Source organism: Nerophis lumbriciformis, linkage group LG39 (assembly GCF_033978685.3).
Source record: "Nerophis lumbriciformis linkage group LG39, RoL_Nlum_v2.1, whole genome shotgun sequence".
In the NCBI taxonomy this organism is placed as follows: Eukaryota; Metazoa; Chordata; class Actinopteri; order Syngnathiformes; family Syngnathidae; genus Nerophis; species Nerophis lumbriciformis.
The window spans coordinates 18395001-18414753 of NC_084586.2; the positions used below are offsets into that span (position 1 = coordinate 18395001).

At 37.4% G+C, this 19753-nt stretch overlaps 1 protein-coding gene across 1 annotated transcript in view; it reads left to right on the top strand.

Moving 5' to 3' along the window:
* Positions 1-19753, top strand: part of sdk2b (sidekick cell adhesion molecule 2b) — a 920539-nt gene that overhangs the window by 792843 nt on the left and 107943 nt on the right. The window contains exons 22-25 of the mRNA XM_061931841.1: positions 4718-4839; positions 4914-5023; positions 5083-5471; positions 5539-5654. Of these exons, the coding sequence (XP_061787825.1) occupies positions 4718-4839; positions 4914-5023; positions 5083-5471; positions 5539-5654 (737 nt within the window). The remainder of the gene's footprint in view (positions 1-4717; positions 4840-4913; positions 5024-5082; positions 5472-5538; positions 5655-19753) is intronic.

Sequence of the window (19753 nt, forward strand, 5' to 3'; positions counted from 1 at the left end):
GCCGGAATGTAAACAAATGCCATGGGTGGATCTAAACCTGACATCCACTGTAATGATACCAAGTACAGGTGTGTATCGAGTCAATAACACTAATCAAATCAAATCAAATCAACTTTATTTATAGAGCACATTTAAAATTTACCACAGGGGTAGCCAAAGTGCTGTACAATGAACAGGTTAAAAGATAAAACGAGTACCGAGCAAACACAACACAACACAAACAGAACACGATAAAAAAATAAATAATTAAAATAGAATTAATAAAAACATAAAAACATAAAAACAGGATCACAGCAGGTGTATTATGGGGCGCCATTGCAGGATGGATATCACTCAGTGTTAAAAGCCATGGAATAAAAGTATGTTTTTAAGAGAGATTTAAAAACAGGAAGAGAGGAGGCTTGTCTAACACTCAGGGGTAGGTCGTTCCAGAGCTTGGGAGCAGCAACGGCGAAAGCTCTGTCACCTCTAAGCTTCAGCCTTGTGTCAGGGACCGTCAACAGCAGCTGATCGGCTGATCTTAAGGATCGGGTGGGGCAGTAAGGCTGAAGGAGGTCGGAGAGATAGGTTGGCGCGAGGTTGTTTAGACATTTAAAAACAAATAAAAGGAGTTTAAAATGTATTCGGTAACGCACAGGGAGCCAGTGAAGGGACGCTAAAATAGGATTACATCGATATTTTTTAGCATCAAAATATATTTTTTTTAAATTCATATTGTATTTATAAAGTCAGTAAATACGTCCCTGGACACATGAGGACTTTGAATATGACCAATGTATGATCCTGTAACTACTTGGTATCACATCCATACCTAAATGTGAGGTATCATCCAAAACTAATGCAAAGTATCAAACAAGAGAAGAATAGGTGATAATTACATTTGAACAGAAGTGTAGATAGAACATGTTAAAACAGAAAATAATAACAGTAAATGAACAAGTAGATTAATAAACCATTTTTACAGTTTGTCCTTTATAATGTTGCCAAAATAATAGGTGTATAAATGACACAATATGTTACTGCATACGTCAGCAGACTAATTAGAAGTCTTTGTTTGTTTACCGCCCCCGGTACCACTGGATTGGCAGACCGGGGTGGTGGTTCCTCTCTTTAAGAAGGGGAACCGGAGGGTGTGTTCTAACTATCGTGGGATCACACTCCTCAGCCTTCCCGGTAAGGTCTATTCAGGTGTACTGGAGAGGAGGCTACGCCGGATAGTCCAACCTCGGATTCAGGAGGAACAGTGTGGTTTTCGTCCTGGTCGTGGAACTGTGGACCAGCTCTATACTCTGGGCAGGGTCCTTGAGGGTGCATGGGAGTTTGCCCAACCAGTCTACATGTGTTTTGTGGACTTGGAGAAGGCATTCGACCGTGTCTCCCCACAGGAAGTCCTGTGGGGAGTGCTCAGAGAGTATGGGGTATCGGACTGTCTGATTGTGGCAGTCCGCTCCCTGTATGCTCAGTGCCAGAGCTTGGTCCGCATTGCCGGTAGTAAGTCGGACACGTTTCCAGTGAGGGTTGGACTCCGCCAAGGCTGCCCTTTGTCACAGATTCTGTTCATAACTTTTATGGACAGAATTTCTAGGCGCAGTCAAGGCGTTGAGGGGATCTGGTTTGGTGGCTGCAGGATTAGGTCTCTGCTTTTTGCAGATGATGTGGTCCTGATGGCTTCATCTGGCCAGGATCTTCAGCTCTCGCTGGATCGGTTCGCAGCCGAGTGTGAAGCGACTGGGATGAGAATCAGCACCTCCAAGTCCGAGTCCATGGTTCTCGCCCGGAAAAGGGTGGAGTGCCATCTCCGGGTTGGGGAGGAGATCTTGCCCCAAGTGGAGGAGTTCAAGTACCTCGGAGTCTTGTTCACGAGTGAGGGAAGAGTGGATCGTGAGATCGACAGGCGGATCGGCGCGGCGTCTTCAGTAATGCGGACGCTGTATCGATCCGTTGTGGTGAAGAAGGAGCTGAGCCGGAAGGCAAAGCTCTCAATTTACCGGTCGATCTACGTTCCCATCCTCACCTATGGTCATGAGCTTTGGGTTATGACCGAAAGGACAAGATCACGGGTACAAGCGGCCGAAATGAGTTTCCTCCGCCGGGTGGCGGGTCTCTCCCTTAGAGATAGGGTGAGAAGCTCTGTCATCCGGGGGGAGCTCAAAGTAAAGCCGCTGCTCCTCCACATGGAGAGGAGCCAGATGAGGTGGTTCGGGCATCTGGTCAGGATGCCACCCGAACGCCTCCCTAGGGAGGTGTTTAGGGCACGTCCGACCGGTAGGAGGCCGCGGGGAAGACCCAGGACACGTTGGGAAGACTATGTCTCCCGGCTGGCCTGGGAACGCCTCGGGGTCCCACAGGAAGAGCTGGACGAAGTGGCTGGGGAGAGGGAAGTCTGGGCTTCCCTGCTTAGGCTGCTGCCCCCGCGACCCGACCTCGGATAAGCGGAAGAAGATGGATGGATGGATGGATGGATGTTTGTTTACTTACCACTAAAAGATAAGTTGTCTAGTATGTTCACTATTTAATTTAAGGACTAAATTGCAATAATAAACATATGTTTCATGTATTTAATGTATAATTTTTAGTTAAAATAAAGCCAATAATGCAATTTTTTGTGGTCCCCTTTATTTAGGAAAGTATCGAACCGGTACCGGTACCAAAATATTGGTATCGGGTAGTGATGGGTTGATGAGGCGTCATGAAGCGTTTCGACACATTGCAAAACTGTATTGATACTGTGTCGATACTGTGTCACTAAATACTGACATCTGCTGGACATTAAAAATCCCTACAGGCAACCTATGGACCGACTCAACTGACACTGATTTTATGACCTAGTACAGGGGTCACCAACCTTTTTGAAACCAAAAACTACTTCTTGGGTACTGATTAATGCGAAGGGCTACCAGTTTGATACACACTTAAATAAATAAATATATTGTCATTTGTAAGTTACACGTAAGTGTGATTTAAACAAGAATAGCTAAATAAATAAATAAATGTGTATATATATATATATATATATATATATATATATATATATTAAAAAAATGGTATTTCTGTCTGTCATTCCGTCGTACATTTTTTTTTCCTTTTACGGAGGGTTTTTTTGTAGAGAATAAATGATGAAAAAAACACTTAATTGAACGGTTTAAAAGAGGAGAAAACACGAAAAAATTTTAAATAAAATTTTGAAACATAGTTTATTTTCAATTTCGACTCTTTAAAATTCAAAATTCAACCGACAAAAAGAAGAGAAAAACTAGCTTATTTGAATCTTTTTGAAAAAAATTAAAAAAAATAATTTATGGAACATCATTAGTAATTTTTCCTGATTAAGATACATTTTAGAATTTTGATGACATGTTTTAAATTGGTTAAAATCCAATCTGCACTTTGTTAGAATATTTAACAAATTGGACCAAGCTATATTTCTAACAAAGACAAATCAGTATTTCTTCTAGATTTTCCAGAACAAAATTTTTTAAAAGAAATTCAAAATACTTTGAAATAAGATTTAAATTTGATTCTACAGATTTTCTAGATTTGCCAGAATAATTTTTTTGAATTTTAATCATAGTAAGTTTGAAGAAATATTTCACAAATATTCTTCGTCGAAAAAACAGAAGCTAAAATATTTATTATTCTTTACAATAATAAAAAAAAATTTTTTACTTGAACATTGATTTAAATTGTCAGGAAAGAAGAGGAAGAAATTTAAAAGGTAAAAAGGTATATTTGTTTAAAAATCCTATAATCATATTTAAGGTTGTATTTTTTTCTCTAAAATTGTTTTTCTAAAAGTAATAAGAAGCAAAGTAAAAAATAAATGAATTTATTTAAACAAGTGAAGACCCATCCATCCATCCATTTTCTACCGCTTATTCCAAGTGAAGACCAAGTCTTTAAAATATTTTCTTGGATTTTCAAATTCTATTTGAGTTTTGTCTCTTTTAGAATTAAAAATGTCGAGCAAAGCGAGACCAGCTTGCTAGTAAATAAATACAATTTAAAAAAATAGAGGCTGCTCACTGGTAAGTGCTGCTCTTTTGAGCTATTTTTAGAACAGGTGTGAACTGGTCCTTACGGGCTACCTGGTGACCGCGGGCACCGCGTTGGTGACCCCTGCCCTAGTATATACAATAATATAAACCAAGTCATTGTATTTCATTTAGGATTATTTCATATCTTCATTTAAATAAAAATATATTTGTATCTTTTTTAGACACAGTCAATAAATAATGTGAACATGTATCATAACATGGAAATCTAAGAGAACGTGTTGTGGATGATTGTGGACTGGGAATTGTTTTAATTTTATTTTTTTACACATTTTTATAAAAAAAAAAAAAAAAAAAAATTTTTTCCGACGTATTACATTTTAGACGATTTCTCTTCTTAGTTATTATTTCTCCGGCTGTAGAAAAGAGCCGCTCACAGGGCACAGAGGAGGCGTCAGTGCGACACAGTTGGCGTATCGGTCACGTGACCGAAACAGCTCATGATCGGTCACGTGACTTTCTAAAAGCGGTACGCGCACCGGCACAGGGTTTTGCTCTATGTGCTCGACGCATGCGCCGATGCATCGGTGTTGCCGGGCCCATCACTAGTATCGGGACAACTCTACTTTATAAATCGGGCAACTTAAACAGTCCAATGTTAGGTTTTTCCAAAGTTAGTGTGGAGGGAAATCATTTGAAAATCTCTGTTTTTGACTTCCTGTCAGAGCTCCCGGGCCCGCCCACCAACATCGCCATCTCCAACATCGGCCCGCGCTCCGTCAGCCTGCTCTTTAAGCCGGGCTACGACGGCAAGACCTCCATCTCCCGCTGGCAGGTGGAAGCCCAGGTGAGCTTCGGTCCCAAGATGAGGAGCTGTAGCTATGACATCATCATTCAGCCCTGACTGGCGCTCCCACACAGGTGGGTGTGGTGGGCGACAACGAGGACTGGGTGACGGTGCACCAGGTGTCCAACCTGCCCGACGCTCGCTCCCTGGAAGTCCCCGGCTTGAATCCCTTCACCTTCTACAGGTAGGCCCGTTGCTACGGTTACGGTGACGCCACATCACCGTTACGCCGCCCCCTTCCAGGTTCCGTATGCGCCAGGTGAACATAGTGGGCACCAGCCCCCCCAGCCAGCCCTCCAGAAAGATCCAGACCCTCCCCGCTCCTCCGGACGTGGCCCCGGCCAACGTGACGCTGCGCACCGCCAGCGAGACCAGCCTGTGGTTACGATGGATGCCGCTGCCCGAGTGGGAGTACAACGGGAACGCCGAGCAGGTGGGCTACAGGGTGCAGTACGCCAAGGCGGGCTCCACGGGCCGCCCGCTGACCCAGTCCGTCCCCGACCGCCTGGAGAGGGAGTTCACCATCGAGGACCTGGAGGAGTGGACCGAGTACGAGGTCAGGGTGCAGGCCGTCAACGGCATCGGGACGGGACCTTGGAGCCAGCCAATCAGAGGACGGACACGGGAGTCAGGTGAGGTTCAAGAAGGTCCGCCACTGCACTGATGGACCATCCATAGCATCCTTGTCTTTTTGTGCAGTCCCGTCCTGTGGACCCAACAACGTGTCCGCCTTCGCCACCACCTCCAGCAGTGTCCTCATACGCTGGTCCGAGGTGCCCGAGCCGGACCGCAATGGACTCATTCTGGGCTACAAGGTTTGTTTCTTTCCAGATATTTAAACCAGGCTTTTGATTTACTGCCTGAAGAGACACCTGCTCAGTGGCTTAGTGGTTAGAGCAGACCTGGGCAAGTTAAGGCCCGGGGGTCACATGCGGCCTGCTAAGCTTTTCAATCTGGCCCGCCGGACATTCCCAAAAAATGTTTTTACATGTTTAAGATGTAAAGTGTAGCTGCCATTATGATGTGCACTCATGTTTTCTAACGACCGGAAGTCTTCAACTATACTAAGTCTTTCTATGCTTGGAATCTGCACTTTTGCATGATATACTAGTTACTATGGTCATCTAATTAGTTACTATGGTCATATCATTAGTTACTATGGTCATCTCATTAGTTACTATGGTCATATCATTAGTTACTATGGTCATCTCATTAGTTACTATGGTCATCTAATTAGTTACTATGGTCATCTCATTAGTTACTATGGTCATCTAATTAGTTACTATGGTCATCTCATTAGTTACTATGGTCATCTATTGAGTTAGATTAGTTACTATGGTCATCTCATTAGTTACTATGGTCATCTCATTAGTTACTATGGTCATCTATTGAGTTACTATGGTCATCTAATTAGTTACTATGGTCATCTATTGAGTTACTATGGTCATCTAATTAGTTACTATGGTCATCTATTGAGTTACTATGGTCATCTAATTAGTTACTATGGTCATCTATTGAGTTAGATTAGTTACTATGGTCATCTAATTAGTTAGTATGGTCATCTATTGAGTTACTATGGTCATCTAATTAGTTACTATGGTCATCTATTGAGTTAACATGGTCATCTAATTAGTTACTATGGTCATCTATTGAGTTACTATGGTCATCTAATTAGTTACTATGGTCATCTATTGAGTTAGATTAGTTACTATTGTCATCTAATTAGTTACTATGGTCATCTAATTAGTTACTATGGTCATCTATTGAGTTACTATGGTCATCTAATTAGTTACTATGGTCATCTATTGAGTTAGATTAGTTACTATGGTCATCTAATTAGTTACTATGGTCATCTATTGAGTTACTATGGTCATCTAATTAGTTACTATGGTCATCTATTGAGTTAGATTAGTTACTATGGTCATCTAATTAGTTACTATGGTCATCTATTGAGTTACTATGGTCATATAATTAGTTACTATGGTCATCTATTGAGTTACTATGGTCATCTAATTAGTTACTATGGTCATCTATTGAGTTAGATTAGTTAGTATGGTCATCTATTGAGTTACTATGGTCATCTAATTAGTTACTATGGTCATCTATTGAGTTACTATGGTCATCTAATTAGTTACTATGGTCATCTATTGAGTTAGTATGGTCATCTAATTAGTTACTATGGTCATCTATTGAGTTAGATTAGTTACTATGGTCATCTAATTAGTTACTATGGTCATCTATTGAGTTACTATGGTCATCTAATTAGTTACTATGGTCATCTATTGAGTTAGATTAGTTACTATGGTCATCTAATTAGTTACTATGGTCATCTAATTAGTTACTATGGTCATCTATTGAGTTACTATGGTCATCTAATTAGTTACTATGGTCATCTATTGAGTTAGATTAGTTACTATGGTCATCTAATTAGTTACTATGGTCATCTATTGAGTTACTATGGTCATCTAATTAGTTACTATGGTCATCTATTGAGTTAGATTAGTTACTATGGTCATCTAATTAGTTACTATGGTCATCTATTGAGTTACTATGGTCATCTAATTAGTTACTATGGTCATCTATTGAGTTACTATGGTCATCTAATTAGTTACTATGGTCATCTATTGAGTTACTATGGTCATATAATTAGTTACTATGGTCATCTATTGAGTTAGATTAGTTACTATGGTCATCTAATTAGTTACTATGGTCATCTCATTAGTTACTATGGTCATCTATTGAGTTACTATGGTCATCTAATTTGTTACTATGCTCATCTATTGAGTTACTATGGTCATCTAATTAGTTACTATGGTCATCTATTGAGTTACTATGGTCATCTAATTAGTTACTATGGTCATCTATTGAGTTAGATTAGTTACTATGGTCATCTAATTAGTTACTATGGTCATCTATTGAGTTAGATTAGTTACTATGGTCATCTAATTGGTTAGTATGGTCATCTATTGAGTTACTATGGTCATCTAATTAGTTACTATGGTCATCTATTGAGTTACTATGGTCATCTAATTAGTTACTATGGTCATCTATTGAGCTACTATGGTCATATAATTAGTTACTATGGTCATCTTTTGAGTTAGATTAGTTACTATGGTCATCTAATTAGTTACTATGGTCATCTAATGAGTTACTATGGTCATCTAATTAGTTACTATGGTCATCTATTGAGTTAGATTAGTTACTATGGTCATCTAATTAGTTACTATGGTCATCTCATTAGTTACTATAGTCATCTATTGAGTTAGATTAGTTACAATGGTCATCTAATTAGTTACTATGGTCATCTCATTAGTTACTATGGTCATCTCATTAGTTACTATGGTCATCTATTGAGTTACTATGGTCATCTAATTAGTTACTATGGTCATCTATTGAGTTACTATGGTCATCTAATTAGTTACTATGGTCATCTATTGAGTTACTATGGTCATCTAATTAGTTACTATGGTCATCTATTGAGTTAGATTAGTTACTATGGTCATCTAATTAGTTACTATGGTCATCTATTGAGTTACTATGGTCATCTAATTAGTTACTATGGTCATCTATTGAGTTAGATTAGTTACTATGGTCATCTAATTAGTTAGTATGGTCATCTATTGAGTTACTATGGTCATCTAATTAGTTACTATAGTCATCTATTGAGTTACTATGGTCATCTATTGAGTTACTATGGTCATCTAATTAGTTACTATGGTCATCTATTGAGTTACTATGGTCATCTAATTAGTTACTATGGTCATCTATTGAGTTACTATGGTCATCGAATTAGTTACTATGGTCATCTATTGAGTTAGATTAGTTACTATGGTCATCTAATTAGTTACTATGGTCATCTCATTAGTTACTATGGTCATCTAATTAGTTACTATGGTCATCTCATTAGTTACTATGGTCATCTATTGACTTAGATTAGTTACTATGGTCATCTAATTAGTTACTATGGTCATCTCATTAGTTAGTATGGTCATCTATTGAGTTACTATGGTCATCTAATTAGTTACTATGGTCATCTATTGAGTTACTATGGTCATCTAATTAGTTACTATGGTCATCTATTGAGTTAGATTAGTTACTATGGTCATCTAATTAGTTACTATGGTCATCTATTGAGTTACTATGGTCATCTAATTAGTTACTATGGTCATCTAATTAGTTACTATGGTCATCTATTGAGTTAGATTAGTTACTATGGTCATCTAATTAGTTACTATGGTCATCTCATTAGTTACTATAGGCATCTATTGAGTTATATTAGTTACAATGGTCATCTAATTAGTTGCTATGGTCATCTCATTAGTTACTATGGTCATCTAATTAGTTACTATGGTCATCTATTGAGTTACTATGGTCATCTAATTAGTTACTATGGTCATCTATTGAGTTAGATTAGTTACTATGGTCATCTAATTAGTTACTATGGTCATCTATTGAGTTACTATGGTCATCTAATTAGTTACTATGGTCATCTATTGAGTTAGATTAGTTACTATGGTCATCTAATTAGTTACTATGGTCATCTATTGAGTTAGATTAGTTACTATGGTCATCTAATTGGTTAGTATGGTCATCTATTGAGTTACTATGGTCATCTAATTAGTTACTATGGTCATCTATTGAGTTACTATGGTCATCTAATTAGTTACTATGGTCATCTATTGAGCTACTATGGTCATATAATTAGTTACTATGGTCATCTTTTGAGTTAGATTAGTTACTATGGTCATCTAATTAGTTACTATGGTCATCTAATGAGTTACTATGGTCATCTAATTAGTTACTATGGTCATCTATTGAGTTAGATTAGTTACTATGGTCATCTAATTAGTTACTATGGTCATCTCATTAGTTACTATAGTCATCTATTGAGTTAGATTAGTTACAATGGTCATCTAATTAGTTACTATGGTCATCTCATTAGTTACTATGGTCATCTCATTAGTTACTATGGTCATCTATTGAGTTACTATGGTCATCTAATTAGTTACTATGGTCATCTATTGAGTTACTATGGTCATCTAATTAGTTACTATGGTCATCTATTGAGTTACTATGGTCATCTAATTAGTTACTATGGTCATCTATTGAGTTAGATTAGTTACTATGGTCATCTAATTAGTTACTATGGTCATCTATTGAGTTACTATGGTCATCTAATTAGTTACTATGGTCATCTATTGAGTTAGATTAGTTACTATGGTCATCTAATTAGTTAGTATGGTCATCTATTGAGTTACTATGGTCATCTAATTAGTTACTATAGTCATCTATTGAGTTACTATGGTCATCTATTGAGTTACTATGGTCATCTAATTAGTTACTATGGTCATCTATTGAGTTACTATGGTCATCTAATTAGTTACTATGGTCATCTATTGAGTTACTATGGTCATCGAATTAGTTACTATGGTCATCTATTGAGTTAGATTAGTTACTATGGTCATCTAATTAGTTACTATGGTCATCTCATTAGTTACTATGGTCATCTAATTAGTTACTATGGTCATCTCATTAGTTACTATGGTCATCTATTGACTTAGATTAGTTACTATGGTCATCTAATTAGTTACTATGGTCATCTCATTAGTTAGTATGGTCATCTATTGAGTTACTATGGTCATCTAATTAGTTACTATGGTCATCTATTGAGTTACTATGGTCATCTAATTAGTTACTATGGTCATCTATTGAGTTAGATTAGTTACTATGGTCATCTAATTAGTTACTATGGTCATCTATTGAGTTACTATGGTCATCTAATTAGTTACTATGGTCATCTAATTAGTTACTATGGTCATCTATTGAGTTAGATTAGTTACTATGGTCATCTAATTAGTTACTATGGTCATCTCATTAGTTACTATAGGCATCTATTGAGTTATATTAGTTACAATGGTCATCTAATTAGTTGCTATGGTCATCTCATTAGTTACTATGGTCATCTAATTAGTTACTATGGTCATCTATTGAGTTACTATGGTCATCTAATTAGTTACTATGGTCATCTATTGAGTTAGATTAGTTACTATGGTCATCTAATTAGTTACTATGGTCATCTATTGAGTTACTATGGTCATCTAATTAGTTACTATGGTCATCTATTGAGTTAGATTAGTTACTATGGTCATCTAATTAGTTAGTATGGTCATCTATTGAGTTACTATGGTCATCTAATTAGTTACTATGGTCATCTATTGAGTTACTATGGTCATCTATTGAGTTACTATGGTCATCTAATTAGTTACTATGGTCATCTATTGAGTTACTATGGTCATCTAATTAGTTACTATGGTCATCTATTGAGTTACTATGGTCATCTAATTAGTTACTATGGTCATCTATTGAGTTAGATTAGTTACTATGGTCATCTAATTAGTTACTATGGTCATCTATTGAGTTACTATGGTCATCTAATTAGTTACTATGGTCATCTCATTAGTTACTATGGTCATCTATTGAGTTAGATTAGTTACTATGGTCATCTAATTAGTTACTATGGTCATCTCATTAGTTACTATGGTCATCTAATTAGTTACTATGGTCATCTATTGAGTTACTATGGTCATCTATTGAGTTACTATGGTCATCTAATTAGTTACTATGGTCATCTATTGAGTTACTATGGTCATCTAATTAGTTACTATGGTCATCTATTGAGTTACTATGGTCATCTAATTAGTTACTATGGTCATCTATTGAGTTAGATTAGTTACTATGGTCATCTAATTAGTTACTATGGTCATCTATTGAGTTACTATGGTCATCTAATTAGTTACTATGGTCATCTCATTAGTTACTATGGTCATCTATTGAGTTAGATTAGTTACTATGGTCATCTAATTAGTTAGTATGGTCATCTATTGAGTTACTATGGTCATCTAATTAGTTACTATGGTCATCTATTGAGTTACTATGGTCATCTAATTAGTTACTATGGTCATCTATTGAGTTAGATTAGTTACTATGGTCATCTAATTAGTTACTATGGTCATCTATTGAGTTACTATGGTCATCTAATTAGTTACTATGGTCATCTCATTAGTTACTATGGTCATCTCATTAGTTACTATAGTCATCTATTGAGTTAGATTAGTTACAATGGTCATCTAATTAGTTACTATGGTCATCTCATTAGTTACTATGGTCATCTCATTAGTTACTATGGTCATCTATTGAGTTACTATGGTCATCTAATTTGTTACTATGCTCATCTATTGAGTTACTATGGTCATCTAATTAGTTACTATGGTCATCTATTGAGTTACTATGGTCATCTAATTAGTTACTATGGTCATCTATTGAGTTAGATTAGTTACTATGGTCATCTAATTAGTTACTATGGTCATCTATTGAGTTACTATGGTCATCTAATTAGTTACTATGGTCATCTATTGAGTTAGATTAGTTACTATGGTCATCTAATTAGTTAGTATGGTCATCTATTGAGTTACTATGGTCATCTAATTAGTTACTATGGTCATCTATTGAGTTACTATGGTCATCTATTGAGTTACTATGGTCATCTAATTAGTTACTATGGTCATCTATTGAGTTACTATGGTCATCTAATTAGTTACTATGGTCATCTATTGAGTTACTATGGTCATCTAATTAGTTACTATGGTCATCTATTGAGTTAGATGAGTTACTATGGTCATCTAATTAGTTACTATGGTCATCTCATTAGTTACTATGGTCATCTAATTAGTTACTATGGTCATCTCATTAGTTACTATGGTCATCTAATTAGTTACTATGGTCATCTCATTAGTTACTATGGTCATCTATTGACTTAGATTAGTTACTATGGTCATCTAATTAGTTACTATGGTCATCTCATTAGTTACTATGGTCATCTCATTAGTTACTATGGTCATCTATTGAGTTACTATGGTCATCTAATTAGTTACTATGGTCATCTATTGAGTTACTATGGTCATCTAATTAGTTACTATGGTCATCTAATTAGTTAGTATGGTCATCTATTGAGTTACTATGGTCATCTAATTAGTTACTATGGTCATCTATTGAGTTACTATGGTCATCTAATTAGTTACTATGGTCATCTAATTAGTTAGTATGGTCATCTATTGAGTTACTATGGTCATCTAATTAGTTACTATGGTCATCTATTGAGTTACTATGGTCATCTAATTAGTTACTATGGTCATCTAATTAGTTACTATGGTCATCTATTGAGTTAGATTAGTTACTATGGTCATCTAATTAGTTACTATGGTCATCTCATTAGTTACTATGGTCATCTATTGAGTTACTATGGTCATCTAATTAGTTACTATGGTCATCTATTGAGTTACTATGGTCATCTAATTAGTTACTATGGTCATCTATTGAGTTACTATGGTCATCTAATTAGTTACTATGGTCATCTATTGAGTTAGATTAGTTACTATGGTCATCTAATTAGTTACTATGGTCATCTAATTAGTTACTATGGTCATCTATTGAGTTACGAAGGTCATCTAATTAGTTACTATGGTCATCTATTGAGTTAGATTATTTACTATGGTCATCTAATTAGTTAGTATGGTCATCTAATTAGTTAGTATGGTCATCTATTGAGTTACTATGGTCATCTATTGAGTTACTATGGTCATCTAATTAGTTACTATGGTCATCTATTGAGTTACTATGGTCATCTAATTAGTTACTATGGTCATCTATTGAGTTAGATTAGTTACTATGGTCATCTAATTAGTTACTATGGTCATCTAATTAGTTACTATGGTCATCTATTTGAAATGTGGGTGTCAGGGACAGACGTGGAAGGAGATTTTGACAACAAAGTTGTAAAACTTAGTGATATATCACATATATCAGATTGTAGGTGGGTTATTTTGCGTTCATATTTCGCTGTGTTTGTTGCAATTTTGTTTGTATTTTTACTTAATTGTAAGAGATGTCAATGGAGGGGGGGTGTGACGTTCTTTGCCATGATTGTGTCCCATAGTAGCTCATTTTGTCTGGGACAACATTTCTTGAAAATTCCGCCTCTAAAGTCATGGCACACCTACTAACGGGATGGAGGTGTTTTGGTCGACCAAGAAAAAAACCCCGACAAAATCGAAAGAGGGAAAAAAGTAGTTTTTGTACTTTTAAAAAAAAAAAAAAGGTTGGGATTTTTTTCTAAGTACAGTTCATATGTTTTCAGTATTCAGTGTTTTATTGTTCATAATTTTAATATTGTTTTTTTCTTTCTTTTTTTTTTTTTAGTTAATATTGTAAATCCCACATTCTATATTTTCATGTAAATTCTGGGTGTCTCATTCAGTAAAAATTTTTTAAATTCCATTCCGTTTTTTAAGGCGGTCTGTCATAACGTTTTTAGCATTTAGACATTATTGTGAGGTTTTATATTAGTGTTCCTAAAAATAGATATGCCGGCCCCCAGACACATTTTTTTATCTAAATTTGGCCCCCGAGTCAAAATAATTGCCCAGGCCTGGGTTAGAGTGTCCGCCCCATACTTGCCAACCTTGAGACCTCCGATTTCGGGAGGTGGGGGGTGGGGGGCGTGGTCGGGGGTGGGGCGGGGGGCGTGGTTGGGGGCGTGGTTAAGATATATATATATATATATATATATATATATAAGAAATACTTGACTTTCAGTGAATTCTAGCTATATATATATACAGGTAAAAGCCAGTAAATTAGAATATTTTGAAAAACTTGATTTATTTCAGTAATTGCATTCAAAAGGTGTAACTTGTACATTATATTTATTCATTGCACACAGACTGATGCATTCAAATGTTTATTTCATTTAATTTTGATGATTTGAAGTGGCAACAAATGAAAATCCAAAATTCCGTGTGTCACAAAATTTGAATATTGTGTAAGGGTTACATTTTGAAGACACCTGGTGCCACAAACTAATCAGCTGATTAACTCAAAACACCTGCAAAGGGCTTTAAATGGTCTCTCAGTCCAGTTCTGAAGCCTACACAAACATGGGGAAGACTTCAGATTTGACAGCTGTCCAAAAGGCAACCATCGACACATTGCACAAGGAGGGAAAGACACAAAAGGTTATTGCTGAAGAGGCTGGCTGTTCTCAGAGCTCTGTGTCCAAACACATTAATGGAGAGGCAAAGGGAAAGAAAAACTGTGGTCAGAAAAAGTGTACAAGCGATAGGGATCACCGCGCCCTGGTCAAGATTGTGAAAAAAAACCCATTCAAAAATGTGGGGGAGATTCAGAAGGAGTGGACAGCTGCTGGAGTCAGTGCTTCAAGATCCACCACCAAGAGACGCTTGAAAGACATGGGTTTCAACTGCCGCATACCTCGTGTCAAGCCACTGTTGACCAAGAAACAGCGCGAAAAGCGTCTCACCTGGGCTAAGGAAAAAAAAGAGCTGGACTGCTGCTGAGTGGTCCAAAGTCATGTTTTCTGACGAAAGCAAATTTTGCATTTCCTTTGGAAATCGAGGTCCCAGAGTCTGGAGGAAGACAGGAGAGGCACAGGATCCACGTTGCCTGAAGTCTAGTGTAAAGTTTCCACCATCAGTGATGGTTTGGGGTGCCATGTCATCTGCTGGTGTCGGTCCACTCTGTTTCCTGAGATCCAGGGTCAACGCAGCCGTCTACCAGCAAGTTTTAGAGCACTTCATGCTTCCTGCTGCTGACCTGCTCTATGGAGATGGAGATTTCAAGTTCCAACAGGACTTGGCGCCTGCACACAGCACAAAATCTACCCGTGCCTGGTTTACGGACCATGGTATTTCTGTTCTAAATTGGCCCGCCAACTCCCCTGACCTTAGCCCCATAGAAAATCTGTGGGATATTGTGAAAAGGAAGATGCAGAATGCCAGACCCAAAAACGCAGAAGAGTTGAAGGCCACTATCAGAGCAACCTGGGCTCTCATAACACCTGAGCAGTGCCAGAAACTCATCGACTCCATGCCACGCCGCATTAACGCAGTAATTGAGGCAAAAGGAGCTCCAACCAAGTATTGAGTATTGTACATGCTCATATTTTTCATTTTCATACTTTTCAGTTGGCCAACATTTCTAAAAATCCCTTTTTTGTATTAGCCTTAAGTAATATTCTAATTTTGTGACACACGGAATTTTGGATTTTCATTTGTTGCCACTTCAAATCATCAAAATTAAATGAAATAAACATTTGAATGCATCAGTCTGTGTGCAATGAATAAATATAATGTACAAGTTACACCTTTTGAATGCAATTACTGAAATAAATCAAGTTTTTCAAAATATTCTAATTTACTGGCTTTTACCTGTGTGTGTGTATATATATATATATATATATTTATTTATTTTATTACATATATATATTGTTGCGTTTTGGACCAGTTGTTCCTCCCAGGGAATTCAAGTCACAATTCGCTCCCAAGCTCTTTATGACACTTAAAGCTGAGTTGAAAAACCACCAGAGACAGAATAGGTATTTTGTTGTATATTTTCAAAGCTTTGCCAATATACATTTTGAAACCAGTCTAACCCTGGAACATTCTATTGCGCCTCCCAAAATGGTCTGTCCCACCAACGCCAAAAACCCCTCTTTCCTTCCCCCTCCCTAGCCATAATACAAGCACAACGTCTCCCTAGACATAATACATTCCAAAGAACTCAAGGTTAACACACACAGTCTACTTGCTGACAGAGCATCAAGAGAAGAAATGGAAAACACGAGCTGTTTCCAAATATGACTAAGAAATTAAAGAAGTACAACTTAAATTCGGATATATGTAAATATCTGCCTCCGACAATATAAAGAAAATAAATACTAGAATTTCAGTGTTCATTTATTTACACATATACACACATAACACTCATCTACTCATTGTTGAGTTAAGGGTTGAATTGTCCATCCTTGTTCTATTCTCTGTCACTATTTCAGAACACACACATTATACAAATATACATTATAAAATCAATAAGAAAACGGGAGCTCTAATTTGGGAGTCTGAATTAGGATCAGAAGTTCCTATATAAACATTGCGCACTGACGTCGCCTTTTTGTATTGATTACTGCAGCTGTGCACTGGATTCATTCACAAATACAAACTACAACTCACAAACACTTTAGAGTTAGGCTCCACCATCAGAATGTGTACTTAAACTTATAAAGATCACATGGATATTATTCAGTGAGTTGATTCACCAAAACTAACCTGTTATACAGGAGGAAAAAGCACACAGGACGTTTCAATTGTTCACAGACTGGTCGCTCTCATCAGAATGACAAGACACTTCCGGTCTGCAGGTGATAGCATTCAATTGGGAAGAAACGCCCTACTGACCAATGTGAATACTGATAAATGTGGAATGACAGCTTCAAAAACGAATTCAAACCACAAAATAAAATAAATAAATCAACACAAAAATGTGACACATTATGGGTGGGTCACATATGCATGTACAGTAGATGGCAGTATTGTCCTGTTTAAAAGTGTCACAACATTGCTGTTTACGGCAATGTTGTCAACAGGCTGTCAACACGTCACTCAGGTCCGCATGGAGCCGGAGGGGGCGTGGCCTCCAGCTCCGCTTGAATTTCGGGAGATTTTCGGGAGAAAATTTGTCCCGGGAGGTTTTCGGGAGAGGCGCTGAATTTCGGGAGTCTCCCGGAAAATCCGGGAGGGTTGGCAAGTATGGTCCGCCCTGAGATGGGTAGGTTGTGAGTTCAAACCCCGGCCGAGTCATACCAAAGACTATAAAAATGGGAGCCATCACCTCCCTGCTTGGCACTCAGCATCAAGGGTTGGAATTGGGGGTTAAATCACCAAAAATTATTCCCGGGCGCGGCCACCGCTGCTTCTCACTGCTCCCCTCACCTCCCAGGGGGTGAACAAGGGGATGGGTCAAATGCAGACAATCGTTTACAGCACAAGTGTCCCGATCCAACATTGATATCAGACACCAGGTCATGGCTTGTATTGAGTTTGTTGGCATTTTCCTGTGTTTAGTGTCTTAGTTCCGGTTTAGCGCTGGTTTTATTGTTTGGGTTGTACGGTATACCGGTACTAGTATAGTATCGCGGTACTAATGAATCAAAAACGGTACTATACTCTGTTTGAAAAGAACCGGTTCTGTCTATTTGTGTCGGCTCTGCGATGAGGTGGCGACCTGTCCAGGGTGTACTCTGCCTACCGCCCGAATGCAGCTGAGATAGGCTCCAGCACCCTCCACGACCCCTAAAGGGACAAGCGGTAGAAAATAGATGGACGCATTTTGGTGTAAAAAGTAAAGATAAAGGTGAAGTTATAACACTCAGGAAGAGGTGCTTTAAGACATGGCTAGCTAGCTAGCAGCTAACATCCATCCACAGTGTTTTAGCTACTTCCAAATCACTAATCCTCGTCTCCATGGCGACAAATAAAGTGAGTTTCTTACAAGTATCATTATCACTGGAGGACGAGGAATAGCTAAACATGCGTCACTACACACCGTAGGAGGATACAATAGCTCACCGCCGTCACAATGTAAACAAATGCCATGGGTGGATCTACACCTGACATCCACTGTAATGATACCAAGTACAAGAGCGTATCTAGTCGATACTACTATGATTACATCGATATTTTGTATCGGCACAAAATCTTATTTTCTTTTTTTTAAATTCATATTATGTTTATAAAGTTTGCATATGACCAATGTATGATCCTGTAACTACTTGGTATCGGATCGATACCTAAATGTGTGGTATCATCCAAAACTAATGCAAAGTATCAAATAGGTGATAATTACATTTTAACAGAAGTGTAGATAGAACATGTTAAAACAGAAAAGAATAACAGTAAATGAACAAGTAGATTAATAATATTTTTTTTTACAGTTTGTCCTTTATAATATAGACAAAATAATAGGTGTATAAATGACACAATATGTTACTGCATAGACTAATTAGGAGTCTTTGTTTGTTTACTTACTACTAAAAGACAAGTTGACTATTCTATTTAAGGACTAAATTGCACTAATAAACATATGTTTCATGTACACTAAGATTTTTTGTTAAAATAAAGCCGAAAATGCCATTTTTTTGTGGTCGTCTTTATTTAGAAAAGTATCGAAATACATTTTTGTACCGGTACCAAAACATTGGTATTGGGACAACCCTATTTCACTCCCGCCTCTGAGCGTCTTCTCCTCGCAGCAGTTTTCATTTTGTGATTACGGCTAGAGCTTTTGCTGCTTGCCTTCGTCATTGTGCTGCACAGTTTCACCCGTGAGTTTTTGCTGTTCTCCAGCATTCCGTTTTGTTTATACCCTGATCAGTTTAGTATCGTTTTGCACAGCCTTTCCTATGCTTATTTGTTATTTTTACTTTACATCTCTAATTCAGAGTGCCTGGGAAAGCGACATAGTTATTCATTAAGGACACAGCAGCAACAGAACCAATGTTGTAATAGCGGTAAGGAGCAATTTTTGAAAAAAAAAATTGCGATTCGTACTTGTAACGATTTTTAACTGATGAAAAAAAATAAATCTAAAATGTTTAAAAAAAAAATATATATATATATATATATATATATATATATATTAGAGATGCGCGGTTTGCGGACACAACCGCGGAGTCCGCGGATTATCCGCGGTTCGGGCGGTTGAAATAAAAAAAAATTAGATTTTATCCGCGGGTCGGGTCGGGCGGTTGAAATAAAAAAAAAAAGATTTTAAATAGATTCAGGCGGGTGGCAGTTAAACCAATTGGGAAATATATATACATAGTTAAATGTTGTTACCCACATACGAAAAACGAGCAGGCACCTGCAGCATATGCCACAACAGAAGAAGAAAAAAAAAGAGATGGACACTTTTACGGAGCGGAGAAGGGACGCCTCGCCGGGGTCCGGGACCGAGAGGGCCCCACCGGGAGCCGTAGCTGAGGTGATCCGCGAAAAGGGCCCGA